The 18,214-nt window shown below is 35.6% G+C and overlaps 1 protein-coding gene across 6 annotated transcripts in view; it reads right to left on the reverse strand.

Moving 5' to 3' along the window:
- Hltf (helicase like transcription factor) overlaps window positions 1-18,214 on the reverse strand; it is a 48,988-nt gene that overhangs the window by 1,031 nt on the left and 29,743 nt on the right. For 5 of the 6 annotated variants that reach the window (XM_005079666.4, XM_013120323.3, XM_040754636.1 and 2 more), the window contains 11 exons: window positions 16,894-17,037; window positions 15,967-16,105; window positions 13,649-13,784; window positions 12,053-12,232; window positions 8,158-8,282; window positions 7,412-7,590; window positions 6,918-7,043; window positions 6,412-6,524; window positions 5,814-5,994; window positions 2,025-2,105; window positions 1,212-1,502 (listed from right to left, as the gene is read on the reverse strand). In XM_005079666.4, coding sequence (XP_005079723.1) covers window positions 1,350-1,502; window positions 2,025-2,105; window positions 5,814-5,994; window positions 6,412-6,524; window positions 6,918-7,043; window positions 7,412-7,590; window positions 8,158-8,282; window positions 12,053-12,232; window positions 13,649-13,784; window positions 15,967-16,105; window positions 16,894-17,037 — 1,557 coding nt within the window. In that variant the 3' untranslated portion in view covers window positions 1,212-1,349. Of the gene's footprint in view, window positions 1-1,211; window positions 1,503-2,024; window positions 2,106-5,813; window positions 5,995-6,411; window positions 6,525-6,917; window positions 7,044-7,411; window positions 7,591-8,157; window positions 8,283-12,052; window positions 12,233-13,648; window positions 13,785-15,966; window positions 16,106-16,893; window positions 17,038-18,214 lie in introns of those variants that run through there. The other variant, XM_040754634.1, reaches the window with a different exon arrangement.

Consider the following 18,214-nt stretch of genomic DNA (forward strand, 5'->3'; position numbering starts at 1 on the left):
AGGGGCAGGGGAGGAGGGGAGGGAGAGGGAACTGGGATTGACATGTAAAACAAGCTTGTTTCTAATTTAAATTAAAAAAAGGAAAAGAAATAAATGTTGAAAGACTTTTGAAGGTCATCCAGCCCAACTCCCATCCTGACTGTCCAGCCTCTCACATAATAGTAGCAGTCTTCTGTATTATAAAAATGTATAAAGCTATTTCCAGAAACCCTACATAAGTAAAAACAATTTATAGAAGTATCTATTTGAATCACATAATTAAACATTAAAACACACTGGGTAGAACTGGTTCCCTCACCCCTACAGACTATTTATCCCTTACACTTCTATCACTACTTTTAAATAATGAATGTAGTGCCACTTCACTAAAATGGACATAAACCTTTGAAGAGGTCCCTAATTTTTTCAAAATACATACTACAAGTCACATATATAAATTACATCTCAATGAAGCTATAAAATTGTGATTAACTTGCTCCCTTGGGAAAAAAATAAAAATAAATACATTAAAAAAAAAAACTTGCTCCCTTGAATTTTGGTCTTTCATTTAAGGTTTGGTTATAGATACAGCTACAGCTTTTGAACATCCAATAAAATCTTTCTTATAGGTTGTATTCATATTAATAATTTACAAGACAGTAGATCCACTGAATCACCAAGTAAAGGCTTAGGTGAATAACCAAATATTTGCAACAAAGAAAAACTGATCTAGTCAAAAGTATAAGCTATGACCACACTTAAGAATGAACGTGTGGCACCCTGGGGTCACTGCCTGCACCATGGCCAGAGGCTTTGTTTCCCAGTTTGAGCTTCAGAAGCTGCAGGCAAACTCCTGAGCATGACCAATGTGTGATGACCTGCAGTTCTTCCCCATGGTGGGTGAAGGCCTCATTGCTGGATGCCCTACCCTACCCCCCAACCTCTCACAATGGCCACCCAACCCCTACCCAGGCACCTGCACCAACACAATGGAACTTAATTTTTGGTCAAATTTGTTTCAAGCTTTTTGTCACTAATAAAACATGAACAAATGGAAAAACAAAAGAATGAGGATGTGGAATACATGGGGGGATGCAGGAAAATACTGAGCAAAGGCATTATGCAAAGGGGGAGAGCAAAAGACTTCTATCACCCTCTTTCAGGCCAGTTTACAATGGACTTATTGCTATTTGAAGTATCACTAAAAATAAGATTCATATATAGAAGAGATGTACCAGTAATATCACTTTATTAATATAAAATATGCCCCAAGTAGGAAGAATATTTTCTAGATCTCATTCTTAAATCTGTATTTTTCATGTATAAAACTTAGGTATCTGCTTGAACTGACCTTACAAAAATCCCACAAATTATAAATCAATTAAAGTTCTGATTTCATTAATTTTAGCTTGTTTCATTTCATTAGCATCTGTTTTTTTAGTTCCAAAAGCTCCAGCTGCAAGTTCTCTTTTTGTGTTTTGTATTTTCAACATATTTTCTTCGACAGAATCCTTTACAATGAACTTCAAAAAGAAAATAAATGAAGTTGGTTAAGAACTTTTCAGGTAACAAAATGAAGGTTTTTTCAATTGTCTTAAAAATTCTTACTAAATAGACTATTTCTGAGCCACACAAAAGATTAGCATGCTAACAACATTGCCCACTAAAGTCAAAGAATAAACATACCACCTTTAAAAAAATTTGTATTTCAACAATACCCACATTTCAAAGTCAAATGACTGTGTGTGTGTGTGTGTGTAAATCTTCAATACATGTTTAAAGGAAGAGAAGAAATTATAAAATAATAGTATTAACTCTTTTTCCTTCAATTTTCTTATGCTGAGAGATAAAATGAATTAGAATTTATGTAGCTACAGAGGAAAAAAAAACCTTGGAACATGTTTGAAACTATGAAGGAGGAAAAAGAGTAAATTTTACATTTTCTTCTCAATTCTACTTCAGTCATAGCAGGAATATATCCACATATTGCCTGTGTTACTTTTAAAAAGCAAACATAAGCTTAAAATAGGTAGCTTTAAACTCACTTTTGTGATGATAACCTCTTGTTTCTGGCCAAGTCTATGGCATCTGTCAAAGCACTGATCTTCTGCCGCCGGGTTCCAAGCCTAGGGAGAAGATGACTGTATGACTACTGCTCTGCTGTGTGAGTCTTCTGCACTAGTCCTTCATCTCAGTATGCATGTATTCATCCTTTCCTAATTGAATTCAAACCCTGACATCACAATGTCCCTGCAAGAAAGTTATTTCCCAATCGCTATGAAGACAGGCAGCCCTCTCCCCACATACTGCATTCTATCCACTGCAGCAGTAAATGAGGATCTTATCTGAAATGTTTAAGACTCGTGTGTTTTAGCATTCAGTGTTTCAGATTTTGGAATGTTTGCACAGATCCATAATCCAAAAGCCCAAAGTCCAAAACGTTTGGATGTTTGAGTCTGTACTCAAAAAGATCCAAGTTTTAGAGCATCTCAGATAGGAATGTTCAGCTTGTGCCCAACAAAAGCCTGACAGTGTGGCAGCAGCAACATAATGACCTGCCAACTGATCAGAACCCCTTGTGACTTTTCAGTGTAAAATGAAAACTTATGCATCTCAGATGGCTGAAAAGATGCCATTCTTGGACCCCCATATGAAAAAGTTTCTTCTGCTGGTTTTCTATCCCCATTGATAAAGCACAAATACTTTTAAAAAGTTTCAAGGCAGTCAAAAGGCCTAAAAGCTCTTCCAGACTTGTTTAAAATCTGTGTTTAAAATCAGCTGGACTTCCAAAATGAACCTTAAAAGTGCATGAGTTCTTTCTGAAGCTGAAGAAAATGATGAAATAAAGCAAAAAAAAAAAAACAAAACAAAAACAACCAAAAAAGCAAACAAACAAAAAAACCCCACCCAGCTATAGAGTTCTTCAGCAGCCAAATGGCTTCAAAATGATAGAGGCAGTCATGTTGGTGAGACTCCACGGGTGTAGTTTGTAGCATGCTAATATGTGTGAGCAAAGTCCAAGAGGTCCCAACCACAAAGAACTACAGTCCACAGATGAATTCTGAGAGTAGGAGAAATAGTCTTCCTTTGGGAAGAACACACCAAGTGATTGTCTAATACCAAATGGTCAGCCCTGAAAACATACACACAAAAGACATTATACAGACTGAGCAGGTTATATTTATGCATTTATGAATGCACACATACATACATGTTTATAACAACAATTAATGAAGTAGGACATGAACTTAAAAGAGAGCAAGGTTTAGAGGGAGTAAAGGGAAGGGTACCATGATTATATTATAATTCCCCCCAAAAAAGAAATTGCTGTCAAGATAACCAGCAGATTGCTCCTCACAGTGGCTTACACCTTTGATTCCAGCACTCTAGAAGCAGAGGCAGGCAGATCTCTATGAGTTCAAGTCCCATATAAGCAAGTGCCACCCTGTCTCAAAATAAAAGGATTAAATTGGGGGCTAGAGAGATGGGTCAATGGTTACAGTGCTTGCTGCTCTTTCAGGGGCCTGGAATGCAGTTCTCAGCACCCCGTTCAGGCATTTCAAAACCACCAGTAACTCCAGCTCCAGGGTATCTGAAGCTTTCTGCCTGGATTCCTCAGGTACCTGCTGTGCACACTGCAGATATACACACATAAACATAAATAAATAATAAAAGTTATAAAAAAGTTAAAATTAAAGATTCTTAAAAATCAAAGCAAGAGCTGGAGGTGGCTTAGTGGTATGAGAACTGTGAAAACATAAGGACCTGGGTTTGAAACTCCAGCACCCACAAAGAAGCTGGTTATGGCTCAGTGTGCTTGGATTAGTATTGGGGGACAGAGACAAGTAGATTCTAGGAACTCATTGGCAAGCAAGTCTGGACAAAATGGCAAGCTCCAGGTTCAATGACAGATCCTGTTTTGATGAAGAAACACGGAGAGCAATAGAGAGTCAGCCAATGTCATTCCCTATTCTACATACGGGCCACACCAAAACACACACATAACCTGAAAACAGTATTTGAGGTAAAGGTACATTTGCACAAAAAGTACTAGCTGAAAATAGAAACAACTATAATTCCTATGCAGATGAATTCGTGCTTAAGCTGTCATTTCCTTCTAAGTTCCCAGGTAACTAAGAAAAGGAATACTTTTGCTATTAATTTGTTGATACCTTAAGTTGTATATTTTCCAATATAGGAATTTGACTTCAGGATATATGAGTTATGCTTCTCTAAAACACTTTATGAATTACTTGTATTTCACAGACATTTTAAGTTATACCAAGAGATTAAATCAACTTTTCCTATTGCCTGTATTTTATTCCAAGAACAATGATAAGCAGGCAATATATATCTAGTTTAAAATTTCTCACAATATAAAACATACAGCATTCATTCTCACATGTAATGAGTTAAGGAGGTAGCTAGATTCATCAGGAACTCATGATGCCCACTCAAATATTACCTTACTTATTTAGAGAATGCCTTATGAATACATAAAAAATTTTCAGTGAGATTTTGTTGTTGAATCTTATTTTTCTGGGGGTTGGATTTTGTTTTTAAGTTAGAAATGACATTGAAAAGTGTGGCAAGTTCTATGAAAATCAATCTACTACAAAAGCACTAAAACTGTGGTACTGTTTTTTTTAAACTATAACCTGAGTGGCCAATATAAACAAAACAAATACTTTTAGAGTCTCTTCTAAAAATGAACTTTTAGAATTATCACTGATAAATTTCAGAATTTTTCAAACAATAACCATAAATTTTAACTTTAGACTTGACCACAGGACTAAGGAAATGTACACCACTGCTACCCATGATTTGCACCCATGGAAGTGGGTACAACGTGATTCTGGGAAGGTTATCCTCAAAGAGGAAACACCTTAAAAAAAAATGACACATGCACCAAGCTAGGAAGCTTTACCAGAATAACTAATATTCTTATCTCAGTAAAATGTCTACATGTTATCATGATATAAATCTTCTGTTTCAAGGAGCAAGCCAAAACAATAAATCTTAAATGTATCAAGGCATAGAAATTATACAGGTTTGCTCTGGTCCAGATAGCACACTGAGCAAATTAGAAATAAAAGCCAGTCTATGGTCCATATACATAAAGAGCCCATTCTGTACATTCTGAAAAATACACTCCTATGTATATGCAAGCTCAGATCATTTGTCTTTGTGAGAAGAGTGCAGAGTAAAGTGTGGCTCTCTTATCTCTAGAGCCTGAATTACACCACCACAAGTGCCTGCACTTTTTCAGCTAGTAAAACATACCCAGAACATGTTGATGGACAGCTAAACCTGAATCAGCTAGGACACATGTCTAAACTATACATTTTAGATCTCCTCCAGGAACTCATAAGTCTCAGAAGAAAGAGGTTTAAAATTGCATGTGACCTAATTCTTAGGCAAATCAGAGGTGGCCCCTCTAAAGGAGCCACTATGTCAAATTCCCTATCCCCTGGCCATACAACACAAAGTGAGATATCATTAGTTTGCAGCTTACTTCACCTAAAAACATTGTAACAGACATGTTTTATGTATTCAAAAGAACAGAAATGCACAGAATAGTACTTAAGAACTCAGAATCTGACTAGTATCACAGAGTACTGTGTGATACTAGGCACATTGTTTAATTTTATTTACTCTTTGGTGCATTAGTTTCCACATCTGCAAATAAGGATATTACCTTTATCACAATTAATTCTAACTACAAAGGCATCTACCAAACAGGTTTTGTTTCTTTTCTTTCTTTTGTTTTGTTTTTTGTTTTTTGCTTGGGGGTGGGAGGGATAACATTTTGAAAAGTCTACTTAAGTACTTACCGGATCCATTAAGAACACCCGAGAAGCTGCACAAAGATTCAAGCCAACTCCACCTGCTTTTAAGGACAGTAGCATTACAGTGGGAGATCCTGCTTCTGTGTTTTGAAAACACTGAATTGACTCAACTCTTTTCTTTTGAGCCATGGAACCATCTAAACGAGTAAACACAAATCCCGAGTCTCTAATGGGAAAAAGAAAACAGACAGGTAATACTATACTATAAAAACTATTAACTAGTTAACAAATTTTAGTTAAATGAAATTCACTCACTAATTAATTTATGTGGTACTAAAGATCAGTTAAACCTAAGGTATTGCACAAAGCTAGGTAAGCACTTTCCTAGCCACTACACACTCATTCCTTCATTCATTTCTCAACAAAGTAAATGCCTACTAAGCACCTAGCCATCTGTCAAATACTAAGTCAGAACTTATTTTTAAGATATTATACTCAGGAGAAGTTTTGTAATTATACTGAGTATCACTTTAAAAAGATGAAAAGACTAAACCTATAAAACATTAAAACATTGTTTCTGCTATCAAACAATACACAAGTACAAAATCCTCCCATGTGAAGTAAAAAACACTGTTAAACTTACTTAAGTGGTGTTTCTATTAAAGACAAGAATGTGGTAAACTGAGAAACAACTAAACTTTTTATGTTGGGGTTCTCTGTCCGTAATTCAATCAAAGCATGCATTAGAGCATTAATCTGAAAAATAAAAATCATATCCATTAGATTATATCTCAACTGGTAAGATAAGTCCAAATATTCTAGTTTTTAAAAATATATCAGCACAGACCAATTTTAATCAGGTTCACATAATGCAGCATTCACTGAACAAATCCCAGCACTGAAAGAGTTTTCATATAATTTAACTGAAAAGCAAAAGTAAAAGAATAGAGACTGAAAAAGATACCATAATAATCCAAATCCCTTTCTTTTCCAACTTAAATTTAACACTAAATATAATTACAAGCCTGTAGCACCAAAAGAATTAAGCAATGATAGGATTAAAACAGAATTAGACTTACTATTCTATTATATGACATTTCCTGTTTGAATATGATATAACTCTAGAATATTTGCATATGGGCACTTTACCTTTGAACTGGATGTCCATTCCATTTTGGACTTTTTCTCACTGTTACATGCCAACTCTTCTGGTGGACATTCTAATAAATTGTCTCCATGTATATTATTTCTGCATAAAGGGCATTTAGCATGTGGCTATCACAAAAGAACAAAGATATATTAGACTAACTTATCAAGTTGCTTTTTACTTTTTAAAAAATATGGTTACTATAAAACTTAAATTCATTGTGTCTCACTTTACTAACGTATTTAATTGAACACAAAGATCTGAAATTTAGAACTAATATTACTGACTAAAACATAGTGCCTCCAAATAATACCTTTTAATTTATGATAAATACATCACCTATTACAACACTGAAATAATTAAACATGAGAGGTATATTGCTAAATTCAAGTATAGAACACGTTATCATCCCCTGAACTTGGTTAGGTTTTTATTACACCAAAGAAAGTTGTATCACTCCATTAAACACTGACTCCATACTGAACAACAAACCAACCTGCTCATTCTGAATGACTTGGCAGATACAAGGTTTACAAAACACATGTGCACAATGTGTTATCACAGGAACTGTTAATGAATCCAGGCAAATTGCACATTCTTCATCTGAACCAGAGCTCAGAATTAACTTCATCTTCTTTATTAACATCTTCCTCAGTTCTTCAGGTGTATCATTTCCTAGGAAAAAAGAGGCTCAAAAATTAATTGCAGAACAAACTTTTGTAATGCAACTAGAATAGATTATCTTATATAAGGAACTTTGCTTAATTGTCTTTCATCTTTATTATGGCATTTGCAAAACACATGTTCATAAATTTAGAATTATAAGAAGATGCCGTTTCACTTAATACATATCACACAAGCATAAAACAGTATTATCTACATTAGCAGCATATGAGAAAGAACCAGTTTGAATGTTCTTCTGGAAATGCTGCAAAGACATCAGACTTCCATTTCATTCATAAAAGATTCTTGGAGTCAGAAAATGGCTCAGCAGGTAAAGAAACATGACTCCATGCTTGACAACATGAATTCAATCCCCAGGACTCACATGGTATAGAAGGAATTGACGCTTGCAAGTTGACCTCCACACATGCATCCATGTACCCATGCATAGTCACATAAACATAAAGATGTAATTTGTAAAAACTTAACGAAAGCAGGACATAGCAATGTAACAGACCAAATTCAAATCATGAAAATCTGTCCTTTTGAATGAGATATGAACCAATCACGTATCCTTACCAGAGGGACCACTCGAAGACATTCCATTTGTAAGAAGATGAGTATGACAACAAATCTGCCTCAATCTAAGCAGAAGACCCAAGACATCTGCATAGTGTGCAAGGACAGTCCCTTCAGTAAAATACCTAGAGATAAAATGTCAGACATTACCAACATCTCTAAACAAGAATAAAAAGAAAAGCTACCCCATCTTTAATAAAACCAAGCAAAAAAGTCAGTGAGGAAAATGCCAATAAACACTGACATTCCCCAGCTGGTTTTTCAAAATAAGATGTGCATATACAATGAAAGGACAATTAGTGGCTCTCATGTGAAAACAGAAATAGGGTGTATGCATGGTGACCTGAATGTCTAGTCCAATTTATATACACACACACACACACATACACACACACACCCTCTCTCTCTCACACTCACATGCTGAGTGGGGAGGCTGTGGCACAATACTCAATTTTATAAGCAATTATAATGCTTCTGATCTCTGTTGTATAAACATCAATAAAAACTAGAAGAATTCACATGTGACTCCTATGAATAAGAAAAATTGGGTATTTCTTCATACCTTGGGACATAACAAGGACCTTTATAGGAATCTGGACAAAGCAGCTAGTCCAGAAAGAACTCAAGATAGTCAAATATTAAATAATCAGCATAGAACAAAGAAGGAAGTGAAAAAAAAACTCACCCGAGAAAGTTACCACAGAAAAAATAGGAATTATACTGTGAACACATGATTTAATGTCACTCAATAAAACTCCCACCAAACAATAAAAATTCATGGCAAAGACAAAGATTTTACAAGGTGCAGCATGTCAACACAAGATATCCAATACAAATCTGAGTATAACAAGGAAAAGGAAGCCACCTGAGAAAGAAAGAGCCATACTATGTCTTATTAGGGTTTCTATTGCTGTGAATAGACATCATGACCATAGCAACTTTTAGCAAGGAAAAGATTCAATTGGAATTGGCTTACAGTTCAGAGGTCTAGCCCATTGTCATCATGGCAGTGAACATGGTGGTGTGCAGGCAGACCTGGCACTGGAGAGGTAGTTCATAGTTCATAGCAGAAAGCAGCAAGAGAGTGCCACACCGGGCCTGACTTAAGCATCTGAGTCCTCAATACCCACCACCTCTACAGTGACATACTTCCTCCAACAAGGTCACACCTCCAACAGTGCCACTCGTTTGAGTCTATAGGGGCCATTTTCATCCAAATCATGACACACTAAAACCACTGACAAAGCCATGGGAAAGGAAATAGAATTGAGAAAACAAAAAATAGTTATAAAGGATTATAAATAAACCAATATTGGTAAAAAGCAGATGAAAGATATTTTTAAAAGACACAGAAAAAATTTTAAAAATAGAATAAAAAAGTACATTTTCTTTTTTAAAGGTATGTGTGGATGGTGGTTGGTACTTACTTAAAAGATTTAAAAGGTGCCATTGTTTGGATGGAATGGCCCCGCTTGATCCTGTGAAAGGCCCATTCCTCTCTCTCCAAACCCTGCCCTGTCAGAGAATCTCCAACAAAGAAAAGCCATCTAAAAGCCCAGTTCTGCATCCTTGGCAGCTACGGTGACTCCTCCCTTTAGGTAGCCAGTGGCCTAAGTCTCTATCCAAAGTGTTATAATTGGGCACAAACACAGCTTGTGACTGACATGTCATCACTACTCATCTACAGGGTACATAAGCGCCCTGCTTTAGTTTGGCCTTGTGATTTTTCTCCTGTCCCTTCTCCCGCCTTGATTTTGGTGGCCTGTAGGACTCACTAGGGAGTGGCTTTGCTCAAAATAAGCCTGTTCTTTACTTTTTCAATCTGACTTGATCTAGCTTGCTATGTCAGTGGAGAAACCTATTGTGAGGCACAGAAAACCCAATTATACATGCTTTACTTGGCATATGCCTTGCCTAAAATGGTACACTGCTTAGTGCTCTTTATCTCACCAACTACACAATTCTAAGTATCTTTCTGTCCTATTTGTTGCAGACCTGGATAACAGCAGTGAACTACTCCTCCTTGAAATTTCCTCAGTCAAACAAATTAATCCATTATCTTTTTATTCATTTACCTTATCAGGATATGGGGAAAATGTTGCCAGATTCTTTGCCGGAATATAAGACAAACAGCCATTAGCCCAGTATGATAGTTAATCTCAACTGTCAACTTGATAAAATCTAGAGTCACTTAGGAGTCAAGTCTCTGGGAGATTATATTTATTAGGTTAAGTGTGCAGAACATAAGCCCTGTGTGGGCAGACACCATCCCTAGGCTGGGATCCTGAACTGTATTAAAAAAAGAAGAAAACAGGGTGCAAACATTTGTTACTCTGCTTCCTAGCTGCAGATGAAATGTGACAAGTTGCCAGAGCTGCTGCCACTGTGACTTTCCCTGTAGTAGTAGTAACCTCGAACTGAGGCAAAGTAAACCTCCTTTCCCTTAAATTGTTTTTGTTACTAGATTCTACTGTTGGAACAGAAAAAAAATAAAGCAAACAAACAAAATGAAACAAACAACAACAAAAAAACACCACACCCCCCTCCAAGTAACCAATATAGCGCTTGTTCCCCTATTAAATTTCATGAATTGATCTTCCACTGTCCACATTTCTCTCAGCATTCCTCTTGTTCACATTCCCAACAGAATGGCTTGCTCATTGTATACTGCTTAAAACAGTCTAGCTTTTCTAGCCCAAAATTTCAAACTCTTTCACATTCTTCTCACAAACTCCGAAGGCTTACAAACCACTTGGTCGCATTTATCAAAGCAACAATCTGACTTCTAGGTACCAATTTTCAGTATTAATTTCTTAATGCTGTGCCCAAATACTTGAGAAGAAGCTAAAGAATGTAATCAGTGCTCTGTGAGGCAAGGGTCTCTACAGAGTAAGATGGTTCAGAAGCTGAGGGAAGCAATTTGAATTTGCAACCATCTTTTAAAAAGTAACATTTTTTAAGAGTAGGATGGTAATCATCTGTATATTATTACAAACATGGGTATCTCAGCATGACTTACAAGAAGATGTAGAAATCTAAGAATAGGAAATGATGACAATTAAAAAGAATTAGGAGTCAGAAGGTGAATAATTCCAGCTCAAGAAAACCATTATCTGCCCACAGGGATCAGAATGAGGCAAAGACAAAAGAGGGCTGTGAACTCGGGACTCTTCATAACAGAGAAACTTTAATGAGGTAGGCACAAAGCAGATTTAATTGGAGAGATGAAAGAACAAAACAAAGGAGATTTCCAACTTCCAAATCTTAGCAATGCTAAGTGAACTTTCTTCTCAAACTATTTCAATCAAACTTACCAAGTACCTAACATACACATATACTGGGATACAAATAGATTAAAATGAGTTTAGATTTTCAATAAAATGAAACAGGCAATTTAAAACTAAGTTTTATGGGGGGGGTGAGGGAGGCAGAGAGAAGGAATCAGGAAGTACAAAATTGTTTCTATAAGCCAATAAGGGAAGACTTCACGGAAAAATTGATATATATCAAAACAAGATGTGGCTTGGGTGTCTGTTAAACAGAAAACAAGCATAAAATCGAGTTGGGAGCATCTGTCTGCTCTGTGTGTGTCTACTCCCATGACACTTAGAAATGGAAGTAAGCAAGTTCCTCTGACTACTGACAGAAATCAACACTTTAAATAAGCTTTAACTTTTTGCAGGCCCAAGAAATTACTTACCTGATGGATTATACCTTTGTTTCATTCACTTCAATTAATTTTTTAAAAAGAAAAAAATTTGAAGTATAAGCTACACAAAACAATAGCTTTCAATATATTTTAGATAATAGCTAAAATATTTAAAAACTGTAATTCAGCTAGTAAGAAGTTAAGAAAGCAGAAAAAAAAATTTAACATGGCATTCTGTTTCCATACCTTCCAATGGTAGCTTTGCCTTCATTTTTAACAGACTGATAAATCTTTCTCTCTTCTTCTGAAAGTGTAATGTGCTGAATAAACACTTTTCTTTCTGGTAACTCTAAAACAGGTTTCCCTTTAATTTTGCTTGTCTTTGTTCTTCGAAGTGTGATATTTTTAATTAAGGACTGTAAACGCCTAGTCAAAGTTAAAAAAAAGTAATTATATAACTATTTCTAAATAAATTGAGCAAAAAGGAACAAAACTCAAGAATTTATTGATTTATAATTTTAATAAATTATACATTTTTAAAAATCTTTTTTTCAGCTTTTAAAGTCACAAAAATATTCTACAAATAAAAAATTGTGCTTCAACATAACACTAATAATCCTATATCATGTTCTTACTTCTACAAAGCTGCTCTGGTTTTGTTGTCATCATTGACACTTTCATTCCTCAGCTACCTTCTTATCAATTATACCACTCAATGCACAATATTTGCATTCTTACTAAGCAGCTATTATTAAGTTAAGGTACTTTATCACATAGAGTGCAGATAGAAGTGAGAGCCTATCTTCTGTACTCTAAAGTAATCCTCTGATCATGAGTTAAAAAGTCTCATCTAATATGAAAAATAAAGGTATAAAATGAAAATCAGGTGAACTTTTTATAAGTTAGTGAATAACTGAAAAATAAAAACATGCATACTCAGAAGAGGGAAAAATGCCTTACTATGCTCTGTAATCTTGCCATTTTTTCCCTTCAGTGTCAAAATTTTAAAAATGAGGCTGATCAGTTAGAATATTTTCCATAATAGTAAAATAAACAATTTTTAACTTAGACTTAGTAGAGCATAAATAGTTCTTAAGAATCATGTGGCCAGTTTTGACAGTTACGGTAATGGTTTAAATTTTGTATCATTTTCACTTTAACTCAGTCAGAAATACATTGGACTGTATCCACCCATAACAGAAATAAATATTCAATACATATACATCATACATCTTCACTTAGAGATGCACTCTGTCTGGTATTTTTCATAGTCTCTATTACATATCTGTTTCTTTATCTATGCTGATTGCACCTTTATAATGATTCTATGACCCACCATTAAGTACCAAATCCTATTTAGACAAACACTGTTCTAGAACCACAGAAGCCAAGTATGTGCAAAATATCCATGAGTGTTTTCATTCCTTCCTCAGCTTTTAACTGTATCCACCCAAATCAACCATATGAAATGTTCATTTGAGATCACTATAGATCACCAAATGCTCCTCTAAGAGTACTGTACGTTATCAAAATATGATGCATAGTGAATCATCAAAGGATATAGCTTTTCCTATCATTGTTGAACCTTTTTGTGTTGGCTTTGGGGTAACAGTCACACACAATGACTATAAAGCTTTGCCTTTCCTTTCAGTTTTGCTAGTAGGGAAAAAGTACACAAACAGAACTCTTGTATCCCCAGACCAAGTCACTAGGTTTTAAGAGTCAGTGACACTGACACTCATATGTTTTGGAGACTAAAGTTAAAAGCTAAGTGAAAATGGTAATGGAAGTGGCAAGTGGTTGCACTAACTGTTGCTAATGTGTCAGCTGTCATAAACTTACCTAAGTCCTCCCTCGTCTCCCATTGTAACAGGACGCTGTATTGTTCTGTGCCACCACTCTCTATCAATAAATGGCTTAAGTTTTAAAAAGGACAGAAGAGACCACAAGTCCTTTAAAGAATTCTGGATAGGAGTACCTAAAAGACAAACAAACAAAAAGCCCCAAAGAACAAAACAAACGGGAAACCATTATAACTCTTCAAAATTAAATTAATTTTGTGGTGCTAGGGATCACATAGGCTAGATAAGAAGTCTACCACTGAGTTATAGCTCTTTAGCTAAGATATTCACCAGGTCCAATGAGACAAAAAGAGTTGAAATTGGACACTGTCTTAGGAACACACTGACTCAGGTCTTCACACACTTAATGAGGCAAATGTTTGACCACTGAACCATCTCCTTAGTCTTGGCTTCCTTTTCAGATAATTTGTTATTGGTGTGTGTGGATTGCTACAAGCACCACAGCCTGCAGGAAAACAACCAGGGTGAGGTAAGAATGAAACTTCTAGAGTTTGACACGATATGGTTTATTTTAGACAAATTTAATATAGTATAATTTTAGAAAATGTTTCCATTTTTCTAAAAAATCCCAACCCTAAGTATACAATGCAGCTTAAAACATGACTACATTGAAACTTATTTGCAAAGTACTGTAACCATGAATATGGGTTCTATAACTTTAAGGGCCTAGAATCAGGTATGGTCTCTGACAGAGATGGAGGTCAGCAGCTATAAGCCACATGTGACATCCCTCCTAAGGATGGTTCTCATTGACTGAGAAACAAAGATAAAGGTCTAGGGAGACAGTCTGGGATAAACATTCTAGGGGATCTGGATGAGATCTACCTCTACAGATAGCAAAGGTTACCAGGTTATTAACAGCATCTACTCTCAACCTTCTGGGTGGAAAACAGGTTTTCATTTCCTCCACTGAGGAGACAACCCTGCTGCTTAACAGTCCTGGTTTCTCCAATGCTTATCTTTGAGCACTCATGCCCCCTACATCTTTGCATTTCTAAATTTTTAAAGAAAAAATAGTGGTCATAATGGAAGCCATGGTTGAATGCATTGCCTCTACAGCTATGCAATCACAGGAGAATTATAATAGCTAACAGAGGACCAAGAAAAGGGGAAAGTCATCTTATAAATGAATCAAAGGTCATGATAGATTTTTGTCTGTCTCTCTATGTAAATCATTAATTTCACCACCAATAGTATAAGGAAAATCTGACACATTAAAGCAACACGTATCAGTAAATTGTTGACAACTAAGATTATGCTTGAGCAGTAGCAAATAATCTATAGTAGCTCTATTTTGTAAAACTATGGTCATCATTAGTATATAAAAATGGTAGTAAACTTTGGATGTTGATTTTGTATCCAACAACTTTGAATTTGAATTCATTCTAATTCCCAGAAACCATATAAAGAAAGACACAGTAGCATGGATCTGTAATCTCTGGGATCACACAAGGTGAGACGCAGAGACTGAATTGGAAGCTCACAGACCAGCTAACCTGGCATATGGGGTAGACCCTAACACAAGCAAAGAAAAAATGAAAACTGGCAACCAAGGTTGTCATGTAATCTACATGTCCTCTAATCTATACACACACACACACACACACACACACACACACACACACACACAAACACGTAATTAAAAAAAAAAACTGAAACTGATCTCTTAGAGATCAAAAGAAAATAGTGGTTACCAGAGGTTGAGGGGAAAGACTGTTCAATGTTATTAAGGTACAGCATGGCAGGAAAAATAAGTTCTGTTGTTACACTGCACAGTAGTAGGATAAAGATGGAAAAAAGAATATCCTATAAAAGGTAGAAGAAATTATTTTGAATGCTTTTACCATAAAAATAAATGAAGAAACAGATATAATTACCCTAATTTGAATATGCTACAATGAACTCTCACACCACATTAAGGTCCATGAATATGACTAGTATTAGGCATCAATTCAAAAACACTAATAAAAAAATGAGGGCTTTGAGATAGCTCAGCAGATAAAGTGCTTGCCACATGACTATGATGGCACTGGAGTTGGATCCACAGAAATCACTTAAATTCTGCCTGTAATACCACTGCTTGGAATGAAGATAGGATTCCCAGCGCTAGCTGGATAGCCAGCCTAGTAGTACTGTGAGCTCTGGGTTCAACTAAGACCATGCCTCATAGAAAAGGTGAAGAATGATCCAAGAAGAGGCCTGATACTGACATCAAGCTTCCACAGAAATGTACACACATGTGAATACACAGATACACAAAGCTTAAACAAAATTAAAACAACCAAATGCTATAATTACCTGTCAATACCCATCTTCTTTCTGCTTCTAAGTCAAGTACAGCTTTTGTCTGCTGAGCATTTGGATTTCGTATAGCATGTCCTTCATCAAGGATCACTCTTAGCCATTTAATGCTATGTAATGGACTATCATCTTTAGTCTGAAATACAGGTTTCATATGAAATCAAAAATCCCAGTAAACAATAGTACTTCTGATCTCTCCTACCAACTCTTATTAGGTACCTGGTACTGTGAAGTATGCCAAAGACAATTAATGAATACACACAAGCCTAGAATATTACCTCTATTTTATTGCTAAGAACACCAAAGCAAAAGATACTAAATATGTTATTCAAAGTACCACTAAGAAGCAGCTAGCTCCTACTCCAAGCTAAGAAGTCTACTGAGTCGTGCATAATACACTGAACAATTTTGCACTAGTTGAAACAGTGACAGAAAAGCCATCCCTTGTGAGTCATTTTTCAATGTAACAACCTTGCTTTGTTTTATACAAACAGTAATATTCTTCCTAGAACATTGAGATTTTCACTATTTAGTATTCCAAAAATAACTGGAATTGTTAAGGAAAATAACAGGCTCATGAAAAGAGTTGAGAAGCTAGTTAATGACTACTATAAACAAAAAGTGTATTTTCAAACTGTAACACTAATCATTAAAAAATCATACAAAAAATTTCAATTTAGAAACGTGAAGGAGAGTAATTAAATTCAACCTTTAAAATTTTTCTACATAGGGCTAGAGAGATGGTTTAGCAGTTAGGAGTGTTGGCTGCTCTTGCAGAAGACTCCAATGCTATTCCCAGCAACTACATCAGATAACTACAGCTATAGGGGCCTCCAACGTCACCAGCATTATCACACAGACACACACACACGATTTTTAAAAACTAATAAATATCTTTAAGGCTTTAGGTATTTGCATACTTACTCCATAATCATGAGTTAAAATATTATAAGTTGTCAAAACAATATCCTGTTTTGAAAGCAAGGCTGGATCTCTAATACGATCGGGACCATAATAAACATAAAAATTCAAGTGCACTTCTGATTTTATATGTTGTCCAAATTGATCCTAAAAGAAAATTACAATTATTTTAATGAGAAGCAGATGAGTATCAAGTTTAGCATGCATATCAAAGAGGTGTGCCAACAGGAGTGTCATTAAATCAGTTTTCCTACAATCTAAAACTAAAGTATGATAACTATACTAATCCATATCATATTGTATCAAATCGTAAAACTGACAAACACATAAAAGATGTTACATAAATTGTGCCTGTCCTACCAATGAGCAGTCATTTCACTTATATGTAACTATTTTATTACTATGTAGTCCTTTTCCTGACTTGCTTCTCAAACACTAGGATTAAAGGAACATCTAGCATGTCTTTCATTTTAAGTAAAAGAAGTTTACTAAATTACTTTGTAAGCAACAGGGTTAGATGATTTTGAGCAAGGAAAGGGAAAGAAAGGAAGGAAGGAAGGAAGGAAGGAAGGAAGGAAGGAAGGAAGGAAGAAAGAAAGAAAGAAAGAAAGAAAGAAAGAAAGAAAGAAAGAAAGAAAGAAAGCTGGTTTGCCAAAGGGGTATCAACCCACAGGTTGAGAACCACTACTATGGACTACCTAGACTGCAACACAGACCATAAACATTGGCCTACAGGTGTCAGAGGTGCATATATGCATTTTAACGTTACACACAGATACAACATACAACTAGGAATAAGTCTTTAAATAACTATGCTTTAAGGAGAACATGTACAATGAGACAACAAGGTGGTCAAGGATCTAGCCTGCCAATAAAAAGAACCACACTATGCTTTTTTGGAGGAATGACATAGCTGAGATACGGTTAGAGTATTCCAGCGAAGAAAAGAGTAAAGATGGTTGCACTCTGGTAATTCTTGGGTCTTGCCGAGTAAATGAAGTTAGCATTAAAGTTTTTAGATTATTTTTTTTAAGATCACTATATAACCCAGCTTGGTGTCAAAACTCTCAAGCTCCCAAGACTAATTGTATATGAGCCAGAAGCAAAGCAAAGCAACAGTGGGCAGAAAAGTCAAAGGAACAAACAAAGAGGATGAGACCCAGAAGACAAAGGATAGCAGAATTCCGGAAGGAAATAAGGTAAAGTACTCATCTGCAACTCACAAACACTTTACATACAGAATAATTCCAGATGACATAAAAAAATGCAAAATGTTCTCCAGAGTGAGGGAAAAAAGCTGTAAGTCAAGAACATACAACAATGA

Source organism: Mesocricetus auratus, unplaced genomic scaffold (genome assembly GCF_017639785.1).
Source record: "Mesocricetus auratus isolate SY011 unplaced genomic scaffold, BCM_Maur_2.0 Super-Scaffold_100011, whole genome shotgun sequence".
NCBI lineage: Eukaryota > Metazoa > Chordata > Mammalia > Rodentia > Cricetidae > Mesocricetus > Mesocricetus auratus.